We start from the raw sequence: 24,501 nt of genomic DNA, 5'->3' as shown, positions 1-24,501 counted from the left end.
TTAGTAACGACCGCGCCACATGACACGTGTAACATTTAAATATTTAAAAGGTAGTAAGGTACGTCTTGGGCTGTTGTTGCCATAGCTCATTGTATTAATTTTGAAAGTCGAATTGTAACAATATGATTAGGTACGTTCCAACCGATGCCATGACCTGTTGATGGCAAAATGGCATTATAATACGGAATTATGCACGGTGACGGTGAAAAATCCCATCACTTACCAGATGGAAAAATTTGAAATCTATTTGAAAGAAGTTCATGACGGTAAAACAGATCGGCTGATGCAGGATTTGATGACCGAGTTGTTCAACTAACTGTGCAAAAAAGGGTAAAATATTTCATGTTAGCCTGACTGATGTGGCACTCCGTTTTACTCCCTAGTAGTACCTCAGAGTAGTTCGTCTTTTGGGGTCGCATCGAATGCTTGGACTCAAATTTGTGGAGATTGTTGATCACGAGCTGTGTCTAATGATTGAGTGGGGGAAAAAACATTAAATCACACTTTAAAACACATTCCATTTCACACATTCCATCCATTACCTCTCTTAGCACCAATTCTCCAAGATAAGTAGTAGTGAAAAAGTAGGAAAACACTGCCACTATCAGCACGATGGGTTCTGAAAGAGTAATATGACTTTAGACCTTTTATTCTTTAGGTTTCTAGTTAATGCTTCTCTCTCCCTCTCTCTTCTTGGCCTAACGATCTCCTTTTAAGACCATGCCTGCCATTTCTGGCTTACTAGACCTTACTACGGAAGAACGGTCCTTCCGTTTGGTATTTGAACCTCGGTCCTGCCGTGTGAAAACTGGCGCCTACAAGTATGTGTTGAGTCGCGGAGAAATCTATGAATATTTTCTCAAGAGGTGTTGCAAGAAAACGTGTTTAATGCTTCATTATTGAGTGAGTTTGTTCATATTCTAAACCCCTAATCCTAAATTTACTCCTAATAGTTCATTCCTATAATTCATTCGGTGACCGCCCTTTCGGGAATGGCATGCGGATTGCCTACATATTAGGCGCTTATATACAGTATGCTTATACTCACCTAAAATGTGACTGAATTGAAACCCGTGCAGCCTAAACTCGATTGAGCAGACGTAAAACAGTTGAAAGCATTTCGCCGTGAGAACGTAGAAAAACATTCCTAAAACGATTCCGATTGGCACACGTAAGGAGGGTATCATGCTTGCAATACATAATAATGGAACCATTAGAAGGACAACGGACTCACCAAAGATGGTAACGTTTGGTAAACCACAATCCTCGTTTAAACGATTGACCGCCCGGAAGCACTGCATCTGTACCGTGGCCAACGTTCGAAGATCTCTGCCCAATCGTATGCTACCGTATTCCGTGCCAGTGTTGGTAGTGCTTATCATTTTCTTCAGGTGCTTGCTCATACATCGAACACGCGTCAGGATTTGATGACTGAACACGAGAAACAGTCCGTGCATGAGCAACACCACAAATATGCCGTAAGTTTTAAACGCAAAGACCACTGCATTCGGTCGGCTAATTCGCAACACATTCGCCAGCAGATAGCCAATTGATAGGACGATTGCGCTTGCAAAACAGGCGGCACAATTAAACCGAAGCCGTTGGGCAGGATCGTGCCGTATGCTCAGTGTGTACAGATGGCCGTCTATATCGTCAAGATAGTGAAGAATGGATTCGGTCGGTTTTTGTACATACTTTATCAGCGCAGACGCTTGGATCGTAAACACTGTGATCGCAATCCCAAGCAACATTAGCAGATCGATAACACTTAGCACTAGGTCGCGCTGGTACAGCATGCGGTGTAGATCGCACAGACAAAGGATGAACAATGCACCGCTCGTACCGATCAGTATTGCTGTGTGGAGAAACATTTGCAGAGGTGTTAAGGTACGCTCATTGTTACTGCCCAGCGGTCCACCGAATATGTTATGCACGAGAATTACAAAATTTTCTGTCCTCATATTCGGCTTCCGGTTACAGACTGGCAGTAGTTTGCGTGTTTTAGTTTCAGCAGCATTTTCGGACAGCCACACACCGCATTCGTGTTGTAATTAATGGCATCCCATAGCTCACACCGATTCGTACACGTTTCCGTTAATTGGAGATACTTTGGTGGAGTGAAAGCTTTCTTTCTCAGCTTACTAATCAAACATAAATCCATTCCCCCTCCCTAACTAGTGCATTTATAATTAAGCCAATAATTTAATATCACACCAGTGTGTCACACTGCAACGTGCTAAGCACACTTTTCACGATCGGCATCAACTGTTTGCGCGATGCTTTCAAATTGTGTTGCTGGAAAAATGTTCCTTTTACATCCGCGCTCGGTAATTCTTCCAGCTCAAAGTTCGTGTCCTGGCCCGACGCTTTAAGTGCTGTAACAATCTATGAAAGGCGACAGTTAGAAACAATCAATCGTCAATCTCCGGTATGCATGCGCAGCTTACCTTCTCCGCCAATGGTTCATCATCGATTGGAACAATACCGACATCGCGACGCACACACCCATCCGGCAGCACCTTTAGTCCGAGCAGTATCACCACATTACTCCCGGTGTCTGCCGCAAACCGCTGCAGATGTTCGCTGTGGTCCGGAAGTTTGAGATATTCTTGTACCGCCATCGGAAACCCTGGTACCGCGACGATACGATCGTTTTGCGATAGGATTTTTAAATCTTTCAACAACAACTGATGGGCGTTCAGTTCGGACACATCGCACCGAGCCTCGACAAGGCGCTGGAATAGTTGCTCCCGGTGGGCGGCGCGATTTTCTTCCAAAACGCTACGGTTCGCTTCTATTGCGGCCGCTATTTCATAATCGAGCGGTTTGGCTTTGTCGGCCTGCTTGGAAAAGTTTACCGTATCCAACACGATGGCCCCTGCGGATTACGGAGCAAAGTAAGACATCATTTTATCAATGACCGTACGGACGTCACGCGAGGTTGCCCTATTCGGTGCAGCTTACCATACAGCAGTTCCAACGCAACGCCATATCCTTCCGACAGTTCTTGTAATGCAGTCGCTTCTAGGTTTAAAATTTCACGCCCCACCAGGGTGGCGCAAGATCCGACGAGCTCGATCGTTTTGAAAGCGTTTGTATCGAACCGTGCATTCGATTCGATGGGCCGATGATCGACGATACCGAGAACGTTCTGCTGCAGTTTCGAGACGTGATGATCCACGAGAACTACGTTTAACGCTTGCTCCGCGTTCCAATCGATCTCATCACGGCAAATCAAATCATCCAGCATTATTCCATGCCGCTTGATGTAGTACGTTACTTCGGTTTTTAACGGCAACTCGGCACGAGGAACGTTCAGTACCGGGAACACTACGGTACTGTCCTTTTTGTACCATGAGCTTAATAAGGCGGGATTGTGCTGTAGATGGAATGCCAAAGCAATCGCACTTACTGCAGAATCCAAATCGCAGCTTTCGTTGCCAATGATCGCGATTTTGCTTACCTAAAAGTAAAAGTGCAAACGTTATAAGGGGGCCCGGATGTATGCAAAATGCAGGTCGCTTTGAGCGAAAACACCTTACGGCATCTTTCATAACACGTCGGCATCGTTGTAAGTAGGTGTTCATTGTGTAGGAAATGTTTCTAGATTACCCTTACAAGCGTTTTTACAATCAAAAGTGTCGACTAGTGCGCAAAGTGATAGTAAAAGAATGCAAAACAAATAATAAACATTGCCGCAGCCGGCCCGCAAAGGTTGACAGCACTTTGAGGATATAGGAGCCAAGATGATTAGATGCAATGTTTCGCGCTATCTGACATGTACACACCTTGAAATTTCTCGAAAAATTCCACCGTTTGACATTTCACCCGTATGTTTGTGTTTGTGTTTTGGTTTTGGTGAAAAAACGAAGGGCCACAAAATTCACGTCCGCAATATTTTTGTGCATTAAAATTGGTGCATTCGAGTGCATTTGTGTTTGAATTGTGCAGTTTCATGGAATTAAGCGTCGGACAAGCTGATCGAAACACCAGAAAGCAGTGAAACGTTTTGTTAAAGGTGATAAATAACTGTTCATATAGTTCAGACACTAGTCTGGGCCCCATTTTTACGTCGCCATTAGAGGGCAACAACGTGTGAAGTGTTTTTTTTCTACATTTTTTCTTCTTACCTCGTCATCGTCGTCATCATCATCATTAACTGCACTTACACTTGTTACGCAAAAAGAATACGAGTGCAAAGGAAGCGCAACACTATAGGCTAGGGAAGCACGCGCCGCCCGACATCGAAAATGTCCTTTCGCCTGCTGACCACCCGTTTGTACAAACATGGTCGCCTGCTGGTCAAGAACTATCTCAAGCGGGAAATACACGTTAGTAACGCATGGTCAAACCCTACGGAGAGTGTAAAAGTGAACAAAATTAACGACACGCTGCGGCATGATCTGCGGATCAACGAGTTCCGGAACAACAGCTTCCTGCGGTTCGGTAACCAGGCGCGCCGGCTCTTTATCGACAATGTGCTGAGCAGGGTGACCAATCCGTACTCGGTGGATTTGCGCCTGCAAGCGACCAAGAAGTATGTTCGCCGACGCGGTACTGGTACGCGGTGTACGATAATGGGTTTTTCTTTTTCTCGCTCTTACAGACTGCTGTATGGCGATTCTACCCCATTCTTTGCACTGGTCGGTGTGAGTCTGGCTTCGGGAGATGGCGTACTGACAAAGAATGATGAGCTGGAAGCTGTCTGCTGGGAGATTAGGGTATTTGTCTCGCACCGTAGTCGCTTTGCTGGGTACCTCTATATGATTGACTAACCGTGTGGTTTCCCTTTATTCTATCTTAGCATGCCATGTCCAACTTTCAGGAGAAAGTCGGTGAGAAGGATATTGAAACCCGGTTGGATGAAGAGTTCGGAATAGAGAATCTAAACATAGGCAAGCATATTGCCAAAGGCTGTTCGGCCGTTGTTTATGCCGCTTCGCTGAAGGAACCGACCGTAAGCAATGAGAGCTCGACAACGTACAGCGACAACATCCATAACGCTACGGCTTCCCCGGAACGAAAGGTACCACCGGAAGGATGGACAGAAGAAGAGCCAGATTTCGCTGGCCAATGGAGCAACGGCAATAGTCCGCTCATGCTGCCGGAAAGAACCGCATCGACCGTTTTACGACAGATGATAAGCAATAACGACGATCAAACACGAGCAAACAACAATCGCCGGGTACGGTTTAACAGTGAGGCAAGAATAAGAACGATGTCGGAGAATAGTGCGTCAGCCCACGAGAATGGCGGCGATTATTTGCATGACACGAGCGAAAAAGATTACAACATCGACGAGTACCCGTTGGCGCTGAAGATGATGTTTAACTACGACATACAAAGCAATGCAATGGCCATTCTGAAGGCGATGTACCGTGAAACGGTCCCTGCGAAGAGGCGAACCATCGAAAGCGCATGGGAGAAGAAGTAATTAAATGCACCCACAGCATGCAGAACGATGCAGACAAACTCACTCACCCTTTTCGTGTTCTCACTTTCGTCCTTCTAGCCTTATGGAAAAGACCAACTTTCTTCCACCGCATCCAAACATAGTGGAAATGTACGGCGTTTTCTGTGACCAGGTACCGGATTTATCAATGTCTGCCACGCTCTACCCGATGGCCCTCCCGCAGCGCCTGAATCCGCAAGGCTACGGGCGAAACATGAGCCTGTTTCTGTTGATGAAACGATACAACACGAACCTGAAGGAGTACCTAGCGCAGCCGGGCGTAGATATGCGTACACGCATTCTGCTGTTTGCCCAGCTGCTGGAAGCGGTCGCACATTTGAATCGGCACGGTGTTGCTCACCGGGACATTAAGTCGGACAATATTCTCATCGAGCTGCGTCCCAACATGCCACCGACGCTGGTGTTGACTGATTTTGGATGTTGCATTGCGGACAAGCGGCATGGTTTGCGCATCCCGTACACCTCGGACGAGATTGATAAGGGAGGAAATGTGGCGCTGATGGCGCCGGAAATAATCGACCAGCTGCCGGGTACGTTCGCGATGCTGAACTACACCAAGGCGGACCTGTGGGCTTGCGGTGCGATTGCGTACGAAATTTTTGGCAGCAACAATCCTTTCTATTCAGATCTGGTAAGTAAGGGCGGCGCTGGGCGGGAAAGTACATGGAGAGAAAGTATTTTGTTTTAATTTAATGCGTTTATCTCTCAGCATTCGGCTCTCAAAAATACATCGTACGAAGAGCATATGCTACCAGCGATGGATCAAAATGTTCCCCAACTGGTCCAGTGTCTGGTGCAGAACATCCTGCAGAGAAACCCGAACAAGGTAGGCAACATTAGGAAGCGCGCGGTAAACAATGCATTAACGACGTTGTCCACCTTTTCAGCGCCTAAGCCCGGACATTGCGGCAAACGTGATGCAACTGTTTCTGTGGTCACCATCGTCCTGGTTACGCGACCGTTACGTACCGTCCAGCAACGAAATTTTGCAATGGTTGCTAAGTCTCACGACAAAAATCCTGTGCGAAGGTCCGCTGCGGGTTACGCCCGACGGTACGATGGGCCGCAGAACGTACACGGAGTACTTACTGATTGCTAGCTTTCTTACCCGCGTGCGCCTGGAACGGATCAAGCGCGCGCTCGATTGGATACACACGGTGAATGTTGGCTGTTAATGTAAGAATTGTGATATCGCAATGCTGTGAGTATATAGGAACAGAACAGTGCGGGTTGAATAAAACTATTTATTTTGTAACAGCTACTCCTCAGATGTCTTTGAACGTTAGCTTTCTTCGCAGCACAGAAAGAAACCCGACCAGGTCACCGGTTTCGTGGAGATGCGACCGTAGCGCGTCTACGTTTGGATGTACCGGATACATTTCGTCAACTGAAAAGGTAAGCAGATGGTACGCTTTTATTTCCTTTCCTCACTGTAATAACTGTAATCTACGAGTGTATCTTACGCGTTACTCCTTTTTCACTGTATGCAAGTGTAACCTTTGTCTTGTGAACATCGTTATATGTAATCTGCAATGTGCGTAAGCTAGTGTTAGTGTTTGGCTATTCCGATTTCCTCCAGGAAGGTACAAACCTCCACCAGCTTTCGCTCTGGCATGCAAAAGACAGAAATGCCCATAAGCCGTTGCAGTTGACTAAACTGTTCGGCAAAGTGTCCCTTCACGTCCGTTCGTTGTTCTGAAACGATCGAACAGTGAAATCACAATTGTCCTTTTTTTTACATACAGCAATATTACCGTGCAAATGATGGCCGTTTTTGTGTGGCTGTTGCGTTGCATGCTTGCGCTTCAGTTCGGCTTCCTTTACGATAGCTTGGTGGATTTTGGCCCATACGGCATCCAATTTGGACGATGCAAGCTGGCGCTCCCGTTGCTTTTCTTCCACATTTGCTTCCAGTTCGATTGCTTTGCCGAGCAGCTCTTTCAAATAATCCTGCGTTGGAATGCTTTCCCCAGTGTCTGAAACGAGATAATGCGGCAAAGGTTGAGATGGATATTATTATCGTTAAGGGACGTGATTGACTTTCAACAACAACCGGGTACCTACAAGTATTTGCCTCAGCCATTACGCTCGTTTAAATTAAATCCTTTTAAGAAGTATTTTACGGTGCGTCGATTTTTTGCAAAACGAAACGTTCGCAACGCTGTGTGGAAAGCAAACACAACAAAAACAAGTTGGCATTTCAAGCGCAATTCAAATGTAAACAAATGTCAAAAAAAACCGTTGTCAAAACAAACGATCAGTTTTTAGTCACGGTGTGTATATGGAAAGGTGTGCCGTCTGTTTAAGCTTGTGCCGCCAAATTAAGCGTTTTTCACAACGTCTCGTTACAAATTTGCATTACATGCATTACAAATTGAAGAAATACTTATGTTATTGTACTTTTTAATACATTTCAATTGAGAGAACACAAATTCACATAGTAGTTTGCTTGATTGGTTTTATAAATCAATTGCATATGTTTGCTGAGGGAGAACAAACAAACGAAAAGTTCACGATCGAGAACCATCGTTTTTTTCACATTAATTAAGTTACAGAAAAATGTTTCTGAAACAAGTTACGAAGAGGCGTGTTTGGTTAAATTAAATACCGTCCGTTAGTCCGCCTTGGTCCGTCGTGGCACTGGAGTGCGTTATCAAATACGCAGCTGTTGCATTGGGAAAAACCCGCGTTACCGTAGTGTAGCACTTATCCGCTCACAAATACAGCGGCCCGTTTTTTAAACAGGTTTTACATCTTCTCGCCAAGAAAACGGGGCGATAGTTTCTCACGTGTGAAACAATCTTCCGCGGGCCAGTCCGTTAAAACAACTGCGTTTGTCAACATGTACGCTCAACTTTTGCCGGTGCTGCTGGTCGCTTGTGTGCTGCTCGGAAGCGTGGCTTCCGCACCCCCGTCCACGGCAGACATCATATTTCCGGTGGTGGACGATCTAGCCATTGGCGATCCGTGTACGATCGAACCATCGCCCGATCCGACCGGCATTCAGTTCGCCAGGGAAGGAATCTGTCAGCGGGTGCGTGACTGCCCAACGTTTATTCCACGCATCATACGGGAACCGTTCGACATTCGGCGCGATGTTTGCTACTTTGAGGTGCACGATCCGGTGGTTTGCTGTGTGGAATTACCCGTGTCCGCCGAACTGGTGCCGCTGAACAGCAACAAACGCCTGTCCTTGGATGATCTAGACGATACTAATCTAATTCATTAGTGTACTGTTGGAGCTCACAGGGTGGTCCTACCCAGGGAGGGTTGATATTAGGACAGCACGACTGCATTAAAGCACATTTTGCTCGGGTTTAGTCATTAGTCAAATGTATAGCTCGTAAAAAGTTATTTACAGGAAAACGCCCGCTAGGAAATAAAGTTTAAATACTTGTTTAATATTTTTAAAAATTGCTTTGCTTATTTTTAAACTTTGAACCTGCCGTTAAACCCTACCGTATTAACACACCGTGGTTGAGGGGAGTTTTTATCTATTCTTGGTGACCGAGAGCTCCTTGTAGAGATGTTATAAGCATAGTACGCCGATATTTAATACACCAATAGGGTAATACAAATGGGTTGTCTCAATTTCACTTAACTCCGATGGAGGATATTACATGATCGTAACGGTCGCCATGGAGTAACGATCGCCCGCACTTTCTTGTACGTTAGAGGCAATCCTAGGGCTGAAGGCGTGAAATCGATCGCCCAAGTGAATTTGCTTAAAATTTCTCTCACATACCTCGGAACCATCAAGAGCCCCTAGCTTGAGTAGGACTAGGACTCTCAACGCTCATCTTTCCGAACCAACCATGATCCGTAGGTAGATAGTCCCCGTATAAGAAGAAAACAACCGTTGCTTCTGATCTGATCTAGCCTTATCGCTAGAACCTCCAGCCGTAGTCGCCGCTAGTCGCGTCTTGCGAGTGTTTCGAATCGGTCGGTACGCCTTTAAACTGTGAGTGTAGAGATTTGCAAAAGACAACCTTCCCAAAATGTGTTGCAAAAGCGTGACGGCCGTGTTCCTGGTGCTAGCCACCGTTTACGCGGTGTCCGCCAATGTCGTCCCCAAAAACACGTCCGAGATCATGCAGTTTCCGAAAACGATCGAGCACAACCTAGGCAGCCAGTGTCAGTTCGATGGATTGCGGGGCGTCTGTACGGAGATGGGCCGGTGCGGGAAATATGTTCGGCCGGGCACCAAGGCGGACAATGATCCGTGTCTCAACATGCGCTACACCGTCGTGATTTGCTGTAGCAACCCATCAGCCCCGGAACCGAAGCGGACACGCGCCGAAACGTCATCGGAAGAAAGGACGACCGATTCGATTGTGAACGAATGAAACATTGGCTATCGGCTTGGGTGTATGTGGACGAAAAATGTGGAAATATAAAGCACAAGTGCAAGTATGGATGGCTTCCAGTGTCTTATTCTGCCATATTTTGTCTTATCATGTGTATTATTTGTAAGTTCGGTTGGTATTTCCCCACCACCACCGGGAACTTATCATTAGCCAGTGTCAGTAGGGCGGTCAATGTGGAGTTTCTTATCTTCGTACATGGTTTCAGCACATTCAGCACAACAGCATAAAACGCTTTCCGTTGCTTTAAATAACGTCCAAAGGAGAGATGCTTTAACAGAAAAGGGGATTTCCCTTTTGGAAGGTGTTAATGATGTGCTTTCTCTCTTTCTCTCTCTCGCAGGCCCTGACCGGGCCCTCCTTCGAATCGGTGGGGGTTTTCCAGCGTTACATCTTTCATACGACCACACGTAAAACGCAGACTCCAGGAGACTTGTCTGATGCAAATGATGCCACCACAAACTTGAGCTGATCTTGACCCTCTTGCATGCGAATTCGTGCAACATAGATCAACATACCAGCATTCCAGACTTTACCAACTAGTTTGTTTGACTTCGTAATAGTGAAACGAATAATCAATTTAAGCTTTTTTGTGACAGATGCTCATGCCCAACTTCCAACGGACGTTGGGAGCATTGAGAGCCAGACAGACAACCAGACAGCCAATCATCCATCAGGGAGACAGCTAGCAAGAAGGGCAATGCACAAATGCATTCTATTGTCATTCTCGACTGCAACGCTTCGAAAGATAGGAAAGTCCGCCTAGGGAACCGGTTTCTCGCGTTAGAGTGAGATGTGAGCGTGTCGAGACGCTGGAACACTTAAAATTGTCTCAAAAATCCAAATTGATGAGCCAGTAAGTAACGAGAGTAAAACGTCCAATCTTTGAGGATTACTATTTTTCTCCACAGTTTTGGGGATTTCTCTAAATGCTTTATTGTTTTTTTTTCTGTAAGAAAATATCTTTTACGGCATGATTTAACATACTGTACCAGCGTTGCACTTGAGTCCATTTTTGCTATACTACTATTACTGATCTGCATCGGCGCGCCATCATTAATCTCAGTTCGCACACTGACTTAGTATACACTTACGCTTACGAGAACAGTTTTAATACACAATTTACATCAACAAAACCAAACGTCTTAACCTAAACACTAACACGACTAATACCCCCTTTCAACACGTAAACATACACTATCGGCACGATCGAGCGGGCAGGAGCTACCGTCGGCCTACGAAAAGCGTAACCCTTCCGTCAACGGTAACCGTTCCGAGGGCCAAACGATCTCCTCGATCCAGTCGACATACTCCGACACGCGCGTGTAGATGCCGGGTGTCGCCGAACCGCACCCTATACCGAACGAGGTGATGCCGACGATTTGCGCGAAGCACGCCTCATCGCTGGAGCTGATCTGCAGTGGACCGCCGGAATCGCCCGTACAGGTGTCCCGACCGCCGGCCGCATACCCGGCACACAGATGCGTCGACCGCAGACCCTGCGGGACGCGCCGGTTTCGTTGGAAGTATTGGGCACAGGCGGGCGTTGTGTACAAATCGAGGGACACTTTGAGCAGTTCCTTCGAGCCGTCACCATCTGTTGGGGACAGGAAGATGAAGAGAGAGAGAGAGAGAGAGCAAGCATATTAGTGAACAGCAAGGGTGGCTTATGATATTGTGACGTTTAGTGAGTATTGTTGACATGCGTCTTTTCTATTTAGTATTTCGCAATAGTTTGTAATAGGGCAACTCACTTCGTGAGCTAGTTTAAGGTCGTTCACATTGTGCAGAGGCGTTGTTGTAGGCATTTTTGGAGGACTTCTGCTACAAGTAAAAGAAGAAGAAAGGATCCCTTTTCCTTGGCTAGGATGGCCCTATGACATTCTATACTTTGAGCGCCGTGGACTTTATGAATCCAGACTTCAGGCTGATAATAGCGTTCAGTGTCAGAGCCAAGTTTCGATACGCCCTCAGGACTTGTAGTCAAATTTACGTCTATATAGATTGCTGTCCAATGCACCGAACCACCACAAATTCTGAGCGACAACTGCCTCTCAAGTTCTATCCTAAAGGGATCTGCATGTTGTCAGAAGTAGTGAATATCCTGGAGCGGCGCTGGTCTTCACACGGCAGGACCTGGGTTCAAATCCCAACAGGGCCGTTCCCTCACTATTCTGACTGTCCAACTACATGGTATCATTATGTCTAGTAAGCCAGAAACGGTAGGCATGAGCTTAGAGGTCGTTAGATATCCTGGAGCAGGAGGGTCATAGCCCTTCATCAGCTAACTGGACAAATTTGACTATCAGACGAAATTTGTACACGACTTCTAGAAGGATCGCCATTATCGTCAGAATCCGATCACCTCACCAGAGAATGACTCAGAAACTTCCCTGACAAGATTTTTGGTCCGTTCATTGTTTGGCTCAATTAGTGCCTATTAGTAAGCGCGATCGTAAGCGCGAGACTCAAAGATCGCCACACCTACCGGGCTGAGTTTCGTCACCAAATTCGTCGCCACAATACGCAAGCTGTCACCGTCAAAAACAACTGTGACGGTCATAAACCGGTATTGCTGTTCGTTACCGATGCTTGATTGATTTAAATTAAGCCTGCTCCATAGTGCGACCGGTACGACATGAACGGGAAGTGGAAGCAAAGTGGGAAACCGGTTCCGGCGCGACGTTTTTGGCAGGTGCAAATTTGATGATCTCTCATAAACATGTCCAACCCAGCCTTAGAGGCACCCACCTCCTCTGCAGCGGCCGCTTCGAATACCGGTTTCGGTTTCGGCAACTAGGTTATCCTACCGAGGCGTTCCCTTAAGCTGATGAAGATGTTAGATTTAGCTGCCAACACTTACATGCTTCCGTCGAACCAAACCCGATGGCGACCGCTTTCGCACGCTCGACCGTTGGCTCGGTGTACAGGCAGGCTGGCCGCACACGGAACGAAAAGGACACCGGGTTCGCTAGCTTCAGCAGTGCGATATCGTTGTAGACGGTGCGTGGTTTGTAGTTGGGGTGCTTCACTATCTCCACCACCCATTCGTCGACCGGCTCGCCAAACTCATCGTCCACCTCCTTGAGCTCACCCAGCCGCACCATAATCCTTTGCGACTCGATGCAGTGTGCTGCGGTCATGACCCACCGGTCGCTGATGAGCGTACCACCGCACCGGAACGTCATATCGCCGTTGTCGTTCGGCATCGCCAGCCGGGCCATGTGCGGGAACTCACCGTACCGGGCCGCCTTACCACCGACGATAAGGTTCTGATCGGTCGGACACTGTTTGCGTGGTTTCAGCTTCACCACCGACGATCCGACCGCCAGGGAGCCGAGCAGCAGACCGGAACTGGATGGGGCCTGATACTCGCGACATTCTGCAAGGGTTGAAGAGAACAGTGTCAGTAATGGACAGTGGCGGACACGACAATGGGCGAGAAACTTACTTCGTTCACTAACACGCTGGCTTGGGTTGTACAGGAGCTGCTGCAGGCGCTGCTTGTAGTCGACCGGACAGCAGACGACCGCCTGCTGCGGTGTGTAGCCACAGATCTTCACTATCCGCGATTGTTCGAGCAGCGGCCGGCAGACGCTGTAATCGAGACAGATGCCGGGATCGTTGCCGTACGCACAGGATTCACCAACTGCATAATGGAGAGTCAGTTATAAGGAATTAATAAGCCGGTACGACGGACTCAAGGACTATTTTAATTCGGCGCGTTCTGAAGGCCTTCCTGGAACGTTATCGAGTGTTGGCGTCGATCTGACATTTGATTCCGTTTTTTTAAAGTAGATAAGAGGATCACGTTTAAACAAAACCAGATTTTCGGGCGATAAAACAAGTTTAGCGAATAAATTAGGCCAGTTAACAAAGAAACTCACACGATTGGGCGAATGAGCCAAGATCGTTTACTTTAAATGACACTTCATTAGCTGCGTTTGCGTCAGAAACACGTGTCTCGGGCTATCGATAATCGTTTATTGATCACACCATCGTAAAGAATATCGTGCCAAAGTTTTATGTAAATGGGTGAATGCTCCTAAATGCTATCTTCAATCGATGTAACTTGTACGCAAGGAACAGGTTTCGGGTAGGATAATAAATGTCAGGAAAAATGGTGTCCTTTCTTGCATATCCTTCCCAAAAATACTACTGTGCGATCAGCGGCATGACATTGGATTGGTTTCACATTTGCATAATCAAAGACGCAAAGACTGCTCGCTCTAAGTTTAGAGAGACGTCGCGCATCTTACTGCCGGTGAGCAACAAAGGAAACGCACAGAATCGCGCATAACAGGTTTTTGATGAAGAGGATCGGTCTTTGGTGTGCGCGATGGGCAACTGGGAGTGTGTGGTGAGTGGATTGTGCAAAGCAATTGCGGTTGACGATGCGGAATTCGTGATCGAAATCGGTACCGATGCATATGTTTAGCGGGGGGTTAGTAACAACAACGTTCCCTGCAAGGAACTCTGAATGAAGCTCCATTTCCATGTATTCTGATGAAGTTTTGATATCTCTTATCTAGGTTCAGAACCTAACCTGAAGCATCTACAAAACCTCTGCTCGGCGAGTTCTACGCGTGGAAGATGTAATAGGAGAAAGGATAGAGCTCAGAGGTTCAAGAAAGATAAGATGGACACCGCTGGAAGAAGGATGGCCAATGAGCGAGCCGTTAATTGACGATGAATCGTCGATTCGAAGACCATCAAACAGGTCTCAATCATCATCCATTCAATGGGCAAAATGAGTGAGACTTGACAGTCTTGATGGAGTTTAATGGGAGGGAAAAAATTATCTTTCTCTGGTGGGAATAATTCACATGGAGGGAACAATGTGACTAACATGGATAAATTGCACGAAGAAAGCTATGGTAACTCTCCACAATCTCGATTTGGAGATCCTTGCGAGGTAGCAACATCCTACTGATCATCTTTGTGGTGGCCGAGACGACAGCGGCGCTGGTCTTTACACGGCAGGATCGGGGCTCAAATCCCATGCGGACCGCCACGGACTGTATCCAGGGCTGACTATCATCCTGGAGAGCCAAGGAAGAAGAAGAAGTATCGTTGAAGTCCCTATTGTCTATAAAGACCGCGAACACTGGTATGGAACTTAAAAGATCACCCTTGAGAAGCTCCATTGCGAAATCCTTGAGGCATAGCAACAACTTCTTCAATGCAAGATCAGCTGGAATTATTGGCGAATGTTTTTTCTATCTCTGTGAGGTGATCATGAGAGGTGAGACCATGATCATGAGTAAAGAAGGTACATATAACTTCAACCAACTGTTTAAGCAATCGATGAGCTTCAAGCTTTTTCCCTAGCGCAATAATTACGCTGATAGTCACTGCCAATCGCTGCTACCGCTTATCTTGCAAAAAGTGCTCGTAAATTTTTAAGCACAAAATGGACACAGACTCCAACAACACGATTCAAAACCATCTCCCGGGAAGTGCCATTTTGTTCCGGTGCTTTGTTGTGACTAGCGCCGAAGCGAATTATCACAGCTTGTTGACTTAGTTCATCAAAGACGTAGTGTTAATTAGCGGCTGGACACGAGTGGCAGCGATCACATTGAACACTCTGGAAAAATCGTTGGACTGCGCGGGCGGAGATCGATCAGCATGGCATGGCTAATGAAAGTTTGACTACAGCTCCGGAGGCTTATAGAAAGCCGGATACATTGGTGGTAGAAATTGTTGGAAGGTCCGTTTGTTAGATGATGCCCATTAATCATCTAGCGTAGTTTATTTATTGTTTTTTCCCCGGAACAAGGGAAGGGCAGCTCCAAACTGACATCACTTCCACCGTTAGGGCGAATCTTGTAAGGATTTTCAACACGGTCGGAGGTTGATGAGGTACGAGATGCGCACGAACGAACACTCGATCTGGAACTTGATAAACTACCAACCAAGAATACCAGGACCAGACAGCACTCAAGCAGTAACAACCGTTTCGACAGCCTTGGAAGCGATCAAGTTTCTGAAACTACGCTGCAGATCGGTGTCGGTAGACAGCTTGTCTAATACGAAACTTGGCCAACCGGCCTCGGAGCAAAGCGGATTTGACCCTACAGCGATTGCGGGTCACCTCATCACTCATCACTCACTCACGAAGGTTACGGACGGTTCACTTACCATTGCTATCGGCAAGAACGGTCCCGATAACGATCGCCCCGATCACGATCCGTGTGATCCACCGTGCACTGTCTTCAATGGCGGGCAACATCTTGCTCACTTGCTCGTCGGAGCAGGCACTTTTTGTTTACACGCGAGCTACAGGAACTAACAGATCGTAACCTATCGGGTGCTACTCGTCGTCGAGCTGGACACCGATGGACACCGATGGTCTACTGGCAACTAGCACGTGTGATACTGCGCACCGAACGGCTGCCGATGACACCTACCACCAACGACGGTCTGATCACGTTTGATCCGCCGAGCAGAGCGGGTTTCCCTGTGGGGGTTGTGACTTTCGCGCACTTGCCTTGCCGGCCCTGGGGGTTTCGCGCTGTTGAAAAGGGGCCGCCGCGATCGATCGTGACGATCGTCGGCTTGCTCGCGGGAATAACCCGGTTGCGGCGGTTGCGCTAGCCGAGCGTTGAATCGTGGAGCGAGCGAGCTGAGCGGGAGAGCCGACCGATGCCGCCGGGAGATGGATGAGCGAGCGAACTTGGAGAGCGACAGTCGTTTTTGCTTTTGCGGGTGGGAGTCGTTCGCTGAACGGTTCACATCCGTGAAGATGAGTGCAGTGAGGTGAAAAAGTCATGGTTTTTGGAAGTAAAGCAGTCTAAATTGTAGATTGTGGATTCGTAAAATCGTTTTGGAGTTATCTGGTCTGGTCCAAACAGTCGAGGAACTGCAATTGAAGAGTTGAGAGTGATCATGAGGAAATAAGTCGGTACTTTCTGATGACCCAATACAACTCCTTGGAGTTTTACTAAATCTTTGCTTTCTCCTAGAGGGGACCTCGATAGGAGGCCTCGACAGTGTTGTAGTACCCTTCGAATGCAGAGGAAGCTTGGGCAGAGAAAGAATTGGGGGTTTATCGCTGCGCAAGGACCTCAGTATGTGGAAGGATGTTATGTCATTCACCATATCGTCACCATGGTTACCGGGGCTCAGAAAACGCTTGGAAATGTTAAGCGTGTTGCCTATGATTTTACTGATCCTCAGGTCAGGTGGCTGTTGAAGTACTGCTCGGTGATCTGGTCTCCGTCGGCTAGGATCCACATTGACCTATCGAGAGAGGCAGCAGATATCCTTTAGAAGGTGTGCTACTCGCAAGATCACAGGGGTCAATCACGCCATGCTTCCCAATGTTGATGCTCCATCGTTGCTCTCATTGATACCCCTCTATGCAGCTTCTCGGTCCCTACGTACCCGTACTCCACTATTCGTGGAGTCGTTCTGTCTACCATCCATTCCGTAGCTTCCGATCCCGCATAGAGTTGAGATATGGTCTAAATCATGTGACCATGTTGTCCATGTCTAAGGATGAAGTCTTCCACCTCACTCACAAAGTGCGACTGACGACAAATGTCTTTCTGACACTGATCGCATCGTCGATCGCGGAGGCACTCCTCAACTGACCCAATAGACCTCAGTAGCTGTGAATCGAGGCGATTTTTGTGCAAACCAGTATTTTTGTAGGATTTTATCACAACATTCTCTGTGACCAATGTCCAGAAGACACTGAAGTGCTTAAACAGGCTCAGAAAGAGCAGCAAAATTCGATGATCTTGCAATGATTGATGATTGATGTCTTCAAGATTTTTGCAGACTACTGTTTGAATGTAGGGAATCAACTTACTCAAAGCTCAAGGATGAGCGTCATAAAGTCAGCCGATTCACTATCGATTACCATAAAGCTGGCTTGCTTAGATGCTTCGATTTCAAAATGTCCCTAGTCTAGTTTTATCTGATCATTCTCAAATGTTGTTGGCATGTGCTACACTGAGTTGCGGTACAGTTTTGTTATCGTAATCGTTTAGAAATTAAAATAGCGTGTCCGCTATAGATTTTTTTTTTTATTATTCCAGCAATCGAAAAGGGATTGCCTTAGTTCCCCAATGCATGGGCGCACATGGTCGCAGATAGTCCTGTGTACGGGAAGCAGGTCTTGATGGGATTTGACCCCCAGTAAAATGCAGCAAGCAAACGAGGTGAAACAAACCTGATTTTTGCAAAATGGTGAAATTCACCAGTAATCTATGTGACTAAAGCTGCATCTTGATACAACACTGCCAATTAATTGAAAGTGCCAAAAGAGGGATGTTCAGAGAGGGGGAAAGCATAAATTTAAATTTAATCCCACCATTTAACAAACCCAAACAAACCAACAAAAAAATGCCTTAACTAAGGGCGGCAACAAAATTTTCAAAACAAAACCCACAAAAGATACGAGCTTTCCGATTAGTGGATTCCTCTGATTGGTTGAACTGGCCAGGTTTTTGGGCATCAAGTCGTTCCTTTTTTCGGGGTTTGGTTTTTAGCTTACAGCCAGGCATGCCAGGGCAGGATAATGCGAAAAAAACATGATGCGAACATGTGGTTAAGGAAAAAACAAAACAAAAACTCGAGAATGGTGCCGCTTTGGACATCCAGACATCAGATACAGGCGAAAGAAGAAGAAAAACCAGTAAAATTCCTACGTTTGGAGCCAATTTACGTGTTTCGAATGTTTCTCCTCCCCCCCTTTTTAACTGAATAAAAAACGTTTCGTAGAAAATGTAGTAAATTTTGAAACGATCGCTGAATTGAGCTCACGCCTAATTTACATAAACAGCGACTCAAGAAAAGCGAGTGTTGATACAGCTCTTAACAGACCTTTACGAACACCTGGTTTTTTGTCTTTAGAATAAGGCTAGAAGAGATAACTTAAATTGATGTTCTAGTTACATTAATAAAGATTTATTAAAAAACTCATTTTGAAGGATTTTTTAAATTTTACATACACTTTAACAATTTTTTTAGCAATTGTGCAGTGTCATTATTCCTCCATATAACATATACATTTCCATATACGTAAGGAAAATATTTTTCTCTGCTGTTGTAATGGCTTTAAAGATCGTGCAAAAATACATCGTAAAAAAATTTATAATTTGCAATTTTTTTATAACTTTAACCATTTTTGATAAGCTTTCAAATATTCTATTTGTATCATAAAAGCAATGCCTTCAAGCAGTGCAAGAAATAGAAAAGCAAAGTGAAAAATTGTCAAATATTCAACATACACTGCTTTAGTTGAGGTCAGAAACTCGGAAACTTGGAGTAAAAATAAGGCAGTCTGTTCTTCAGGTAAGGTAAAAAGTTACAAAATATTGGACAAATATAGCAAAAATCATTGCACTGTCAAAGTCGGCTAGGAACTCCTCTTGAGCTACAGAAGCGCTCCAAATGGTTCAGGATCACTATCAGAAAGGATCACTCCGTTGAATCAGTGTAGAGTAATATTTTTAATGTGGTAAAAACTTTCCTGGGTTTGAAAGTGTTAGTAAAAATTAACTTTAAATGGGTAACTAAGTCTAGTGGTATTTGTAACACTAGTATCATACACCAGCATTATTTGATTTGTTTCGAAAAGCATTGCACGCTTCTTTGGTTGTTTTCCACGACGAGTGTCTAGTCGACTTGGGCATTTGGATTAATTTTGCAATATTTTTACAATATTCTATTACACTTAAAACCTTCTGAAAAATTCTATTGCCTTATTTTTACTGTAGGTTTCCGAGTTTTTCTAACTATTTAAAGCAATGTACGTTCTAAATTTGACAACTTTTCGCTTCACCTATTAATTTCTAGAATTGCTCAAGGGTGTTACTTCTCCAAAAAAAGTACATCATTTAAAGGGTTATTAAGGCGGTCCGGTGGCAGAGGTGACAGCGGCGCCGGTCTTCACACGGCAGAACCCGGGGTTTCAAATCCCATCCAAAGCAAAGACATGTATAGAGGGACATTCGAATGAGTGTGTTCAATTGAATTAACAACATGGGAATGTCCACTCCAAAGTTCCCAAATGTTACAACACACTAGCTATAAGCTACGCTGGATCGATGACGAACGCCTTCGCATTAAATTCAATGTGCATGTGGTAGAGGTTACGTGCTTCCTGTACCTAATCGGCTGTTGCTTCGGAGTATTGGTCATGGGACTAGCAGCAAAGCGGGGGATTTACCAGCATGAGCTTTCTTTCCTCAACTAATTAAAAGTTTGCTGGTGATGGCTATGCATTTTGCCGAAGCCTACTATGGGCGTTTCATTTTGAAAAAAAACTTTGGCAACTTTTTCCTAGACTCACTCGAAGGTTACCTTCAACTCCAGTAACTGGTAGATAACCAGTCAACTGGTTATCGATGGTTATCGACGCAAAACCAATGATTCACCTGTTACTGGCAAGAAGAAGCAAGAAGCGATTGTTTGGAATTGTGTTGAGTAGCTTTTGAGCAATTGAGCATGGCAGGACCGAGGTTCAAATCTCATTCGGACCGTTCCCCCGTAGTAAGGACTGACTCCATCCTACTATGTGGTAACATTCAATCTAGTAAGCCATGACCTAAGAGCAGGTAGAGAGAGAGAGAGAGAGAGAGAGAGAGAGAGAGAGAGAGAGAGAGTCCTTTTGCGCAATCCGGAGTATTTGAAGGAGTAGAAATTAAGGGATTAATCCGCTATTCGTGAATCCATTCGTGGGGTGCTTTAGATGATGGTACAAAACCCATCCTCACCCATTAGATTAGGCAACCTAAGAATAAAAATCCTTTCCGGGTTTTGAACAAGAATGAAGGGAAGAGAACGATAGCTTCACACACTAGGAATAGCTTTTTTTATTAAAAGAAAACTTTACATAAACGGTCTATTAGTAAAACACACAATGTACATGATTGCAACGTGATGCAGAAATTAATTTCCGATCGGTCTTCCGCGAGTCCTCTTACCCTTAAAACATCCGTTTTGTTTCCATCTGAGTGATTTGACAATGTGTTCGTCCGCTTTCGTCCAACGTTGTGCTCCCTGCTCTTACTCCCATACGACCGATTCGATCCAGTCCAGGTAGGAGCTAACCTTCGTGTAGATTGCTGGCGTAGCGCTACCGCACACCTGCCCAAACGAAGTAATCCCAACGATGTAAAACATGCACTGGTTTTCTTCGCGCGTCACCTGCAACGGACCACCGGAATCACCCTGGCACGTGTCCTTCCCGCCCGCCAAATCACCAACGCACATTTGCGTGCTGCGGATGCCCTGCCGGATGTGCCGGTTCGACCGGTACCGAGCGGCGCACAGATCGTTCTCGTAAATGTTTAGCGCCACCTTGCGCAGTTCGTCCGATTTGGTGCCAAAGTCTTCCGTCAGGCCGAACCCGGTCGCGATCGCTGTGCGAACGTTCAGCCGGTCCGCCGTGTATAGGCAGGCCGGCCGGATAAAGTTGGTAAACACGACCCGCTCGCTTAGCTCAACCAGTGCGAGATCGTTGTATTTGCCGGCGCTCCACTTGAAGTCCGGATGCACGATGAACCGCTGGATGCCATAATCTTCCGGTTCCGCACCATCGTCCTGCCGCAGCAGGCTTTGATCGCCCAGCCGCACAACCGAGGGCAGTACACTAAAAGGCGAAGGGTAACGGGTTGTGCTATCTTGTTCTTGTGTGTGTGTGTGTGTGTGTGTAATTGCGATCTGCGATGTACTTACCCCTCCTCGGATTCTGCGTAACAATGGGCTGCCGTCAGTACGTAGTACTCGCTGATGAGTGATCCGCCACAGTCGAACGAGTAGTCACCGTTCGGCCGACGCCATCCGATCGCTGCCATGTGCGGGAATTCGCCCGGCTTCGTCACATTGCCACCGACGATCAGCTTCACCACCATGTCACACTTCGGTACATCGATTTTGACCAGCGTAGGGTTGAGCGTTAGCGCACTGATGGCGACACTGTCCGTGGTGAGCTCCTTGTATTCCTTGCATTCTGTAAAGTCATGTTCTGTGAAGCGTCTTCGTCGGATCGTTAGAAACCAGGCTTTGAGACTTACTTTTCTCGCTAATACGTTCGTTCCCGCCACGGTTGAAGGAACTTAAGGGAGTTGCCTGGAATGTGCCAGCCGAGTCTAGGAGCTGCGACTGCGGGCAGCAGACGATGGCTTCTGTGGCTGAATAACTGCACACGGTAATGCGATTGCCACGCTTACACTTCGAGTAGGGTCGGCAAATTCCTGACTCCCCCTGGTGCTTGCACGATTCGCCGTCTGCAAAGAAACGAATTTAGGATTATTTTTTCTAAATCGTAAAACAAACAAGATTTAAAATGAATGATTGAAAAATTTTAGACAATCAGAAGGCATGTTGACTTGCGGTTGACTTAATTTACACATAGCTTAGTGTTTTTAGACCAATTAGCGCATAGGATTGTGCTTTAGATGGGCTTTGATGACGTTTTCGTCTCATTAGTTTAATCCTACATTTTGGCCACAAAATGAATAGAAAAGGTACTCCGGGTTGGTCAAAAAGAATCTATCGGTCGTTGGTAGTAATAGGTTCACCGGGGAACACAACCAGTCCGCATCCCGCTGGTTTTACTCCGGTTCTAATTGCAAGCAAATTGAATCCTCGGTTCTACCGGAACCCGGAACCGGAAAGAATTGCTCGGAATCGTCTGGAACCGTCGGAACTGTTCGGAACCGTCCGGAATCATTGGATCCATCCGAAACCGTCGGAACTGTAGTTGGAAGCCACAAGTGAGTGCCAGGGGCGGCTCGGAAGTAGGTGTGAGAGCTGGGCCGGTCTTCATACGGCAGGACCTGGCTTCTCAAATCCCATCCGGACTGACTTATCCTACTACGTGGTATCATGATTCGACTACCGATCCTGCCGTGTGAGACGCTCTACTGCTATCGCTATATATTTTTTTATTCATAAGGAACGGCTGGCTGTGTTGCTATCGCTATATTTTTATGTGGAAACAATAATTAATTATCCCGCCGATTCACGCGCACGATCAGCGCGATCATCCTTCTGTGAGCTTTTGTGAGCTTTTCCAAAGCTCACTCTTCGTCCAGCCAGAGCAAATCCAACTGCATCGCGCTTCACTACAAGCAAATGCAAAATCTTTCCTCGTATGCATTTCACATGCAGCGTCTCACATAGTAGCCAGCGCCGATCGTTCTCACGGCTCGTAATGTAAACAAGCAAACATTACCGGGTGCTTGATGTGCTGCTGCTGTGCCTGCTAGATTTGATTGAATGTGCCCTGCCATCATCATCATTGTTGTAATCTCGGGCGCGTTACAGTGTTCGAGTGTGTTTGTGCTCGCCACATCATTGTTCTCGGTGTCGGCAAGATCTCGAGGTGCTGATAATTATTCGTACACTTTCTATGCGAATCCTGGATGGAACATTCCACAGACTGTTCACAGACCGGAGCGTAGTATAGTGCGTCAGAAAGGGATGCACATTATTATTTAACGACGTTTAGTAGTGGCAAATTAATGCCTCATTGCCACAGTTTCCAGCAGCAGAACCGCGTGCTTGCCTGTGCAGGTACAACGCACTGTTCCTCCTATTTCGGCAAGCGGGGTTCATTTTTGGCAACTCGGACTTAAAAGCTCACTATTTCTGGCTATCTGTCTCCTTTTTACAAAACTTCAACGACCTTATCGAATGCTTGTTAAAACAGTAGTGTGGGAAATGGACGAAGAGATTAGGTTTACGGAGCAGTTTACCTTGTAAAGCAAAGAGATCATGCGTGAAGCAACACAGCACTAGTAACACGGTCCACATCGTAGATACACAGCTAATTCTAGCCATTTAGAAAATTTTACTTTCGACCATTAACCACCGTAAATAAACATAAGTCTTAACCGCAATTAAACCGTAGTCGACGGCACGAGCTTATAGAACACTTCAACCAACGCACTGTAATAATGGCGCAGCTTCGCGCGACACTGCCACTACGACTACTAGCGCCGTTCAGGAAAACGAGTTTAAATCGTTCGGTTCGTTCGGCTCTCGCGGTTTCGATGCGTCGATCGAAGCGAGCTTTGCCAATCGGGCACCAACACTAAGGTAAATTTGTTGTTCTCAGTAGAAGAAGCTGCTGATGCTTTTGCTTTTGTTTTATTCGCGAGCCCTTCTTGGATCGCGCGCGCACCCACACGCATAGCGCTCTGTTGAGAACACGTTGTGGGATGATCGATGGCGAACAGCACGTTAAACGATAAAACCAAAAAAAGATGCCTGTCTTTAAAAAAAATTGTTTGCACCCGGTGGAACCGGTTGGAATTTTTCGTAGGTTTCGTGTGCTTCCTTTTCGTGCCGGTGTCCATGCTACTTTGGCTATCAAATATTCCCAACAAGATGGTCATGATGATCGTGCCTCGATGATTGGTTGCTGTTTCATAACCGCGCATTTGTTATGCAAGGAACGTTAAACGGTACAGGATAGAGGAAAAGGTAAATAAAGTACAGTTAACTCTCTTTTAGCAAATTTAATCCATGGTCCATGTTTTTGGATGTAGGATATAATTTAAATGGAAAGGGAAAACATCCCTATCACTTTCCTTAGAACGATAAAACGTTGTCGACTGAGAGGATAAATCGTACATGAGGCTCCTTGGACGAGAACACTCTTGGTAATAAAGGTTTTAGGGCGATGAGGTCTTTTTGAAG

At 46.2% G+C, this 24,501-nt stretch overlaps 7 protein-coding genes across 8 annotated transcripts; 2 read left to right on the top strand and 5 right to left on the bottom strand.

Moving 5' to 3' along the window:
• Positions 1 to 94: 94 nt before the first annotated feature.
• Positions 95 to 2,042, bottom strand: LOC118502420 (gustatory and pheromone receptor 32a-like). The gene is made up of 6 exons (XM_036034647.1): positions 1,235 to 2,042; positions 1,049 to 1,147; positions 543 to 619; positions 390 to 467; positions 224 to 316; positions 95 to 154 (listed from the first exon to the last, which is right to left on the bottom strand). Exons 1-6 carry the CDS (start codon positions 1,959 to 1,961, stop codon positions 95 to 97), a joined length of 1,134 nt encoding a protein of 377 aa, XP_035890540.1. The 5' UTR covers positions 1,962 to 2,042.
• A 124-nt stretch (positions 2,043 to 2,166) lies between these two features.
• On the bottom strand, positions 2,167 to 3,727 carry LOC118502873 (exopolyphosphatase PRUNE1). Of its 2 annotated transcripts, none has more exons than XM_036035581.1 (4): positions 3,543 to 3,727; positions 2,965 to 3,463; positions 2,448 to 2,878; positions 2,167 to 2,385 (listed from the first exon to the last, which is right to left on the bottom strand). In XM_036035581.1, the coding sequence occupies exons 1-4, from the start codon at positions 3,585 to 3,587 to the stop codon at positions 2,209 to 2,211; spliced, it is 1,152 nt and encodes a 383-aa protein (XP_035891474.1). In that variant the 5' UTR covers positions 3,588 to 3,727; the 3' UTR covers positions 2,167 to 2,208. The 2 variants fall into 2 exon arrangements, with proteins under 2 accessions (XP_035891474.1, XP_035891475.1); XM_036035582.1 differs by having other exon boundaries at positions 2,179 to 2,385; positions 3,538 to 3,721.
• Positions 3,728 to 3,815: 88 nt separating this feature from the next.
• On the top strand, positions 3,816 to 6,734 carry LOC118502850 (serine/threonine-protein kinase pink-1, mitochondrial). Its single transcript, XM_036035552.1, has 7 exons — positions 3,816 to 4,018; positions 4,187 to 4,537; positions 4,607 to 4,721; positions 4,805 to 5,430; positions 5,513 to 6,104; positions 6,183 to 6,299; positions 6,361 to 6,734. The coding sequence occupies exons 2-7, from the start codon at positions 4,251 to 4,253 to the stop codon at positions 6,646 to 6,648; spliced, it is 2,025 nt and encodes a 674-aa protein (XP_035891445.1). The 5' UTR covers positions 3,816 to 4,018; positions 4,187 to 4,250; the 3' UTR covers positions 6,649 to 6,734.
• On the bottom strand, positions 6,704 to 7,698 carry LOC118502893. Its single transcript, XM_036035613.1, has 5 exons — positions 7,538 to 7,698; positions 7,228 to 7,449; positions 7,065 to 7,168; positions 6,937 to 7,000; positions 6,704 to 6,860 (listed from the first exon to the last, which is right to left on the bottom strand). The coding sequence occupies exons 1-5, from the start codon at positions 7,554 to 7,556 to the stop codon at positions 6,739 to 6,741; spliced, it is 531 nt and encodes a 176-aa protein (XP_035891506.1). The 5' UTR covers positions 7,557 to 7,698; the 3' UTR covers positions 6,704 to 6,738.
• A 404-nt stretch (positions 7,699 to 8,102) lies between these two features.
• LOC118502899 lies at positions 8,103 to 8,887 on the top strand. The gene has a single exon (XM_036035621.1). It carries the CDS (start codon positions 8,316 to 8,318, stop codon positions 8,700 to 8,702), a length of 387 nt encoding a protein of 128 aa, XP_035891514.1. The 5' UTR covers positions 8,103 to 8,315; the 3' UTR covers positions 8,703 to 8,887.
• A 1,842-nt stretch (positions 8,888 to 10,729) lies between these two features.
• LOC118502872 (serine protease snake-like) lies at positions 10,730 to 16,444 on the bottom strand. Its single transcript, XM_036035580.1, has 4 exons — positions 15,982 to 16,444; positions 13,289 to 13,486; positions 12,701 to 13,219; positions 10,730 to 11,434 (listed from the first exon to the last, which is right to left on the bottom strand). The coding sequence occupies exons 1-4, from the start codon at positions 16,070 to 16,072 to the stop codon at positions 11,073 to 11,075; spliced, it is 1,170 nt and encodes a 389-aa protein (XP_035891473.1). The 5' UTR covers positions 16,073 to 16,444; the 3' UTR covers positions 10,730 to 11,072.
• Positions 16,445 to 20,642: 4,198 nt separating this feature from the next.
• Positions 20,643 to 24,186, bottom strand: LOC118502877 (serine protease snake-like). The gene is made up of 4 exons (XM_036035594.1): positions 23,556 to 24,186; positions 21,870 to 22,082; positions 21,532 to 21,805; positions 20,643 to 21,445 (listed from the first exon to the last, which is right to left on the bottom strand). Exons 1-4 carry the CDS (start codon positions 23,638 to 23,640, stop codon positions 20,860 to 20,862), a joined length of 1,158 nt encoding a protein of 385 aa, XP_035891487.1. The 5' UTR covers positions 23,641 to 24,186; the 3' UTR covers positions 20,643 to 20,859.
• Positions 24,187 to 24,501: the final 315 nt, after the last annotated feature.

Source organism: Anopheles stephensi, chromosome 2 (assembly GCF_013141755.1).
Source record: "Anopheles stephensi strain Indian chromosome 2, UCI_ANSTEP_V1.0, whole genome shotgun sequence".
NCBI classification, from domain to species: domain Eukaryota; kingdom Metazoa; phylum Arthropoda; class Insecta; order Diptera; family Culicidae; genus Anopheles; species Anopheles stephensi.
Note: the sequence above shows the minus strand (reverse complement) of the source record. Positions and strands in the feature narration are given on the sequence as shown.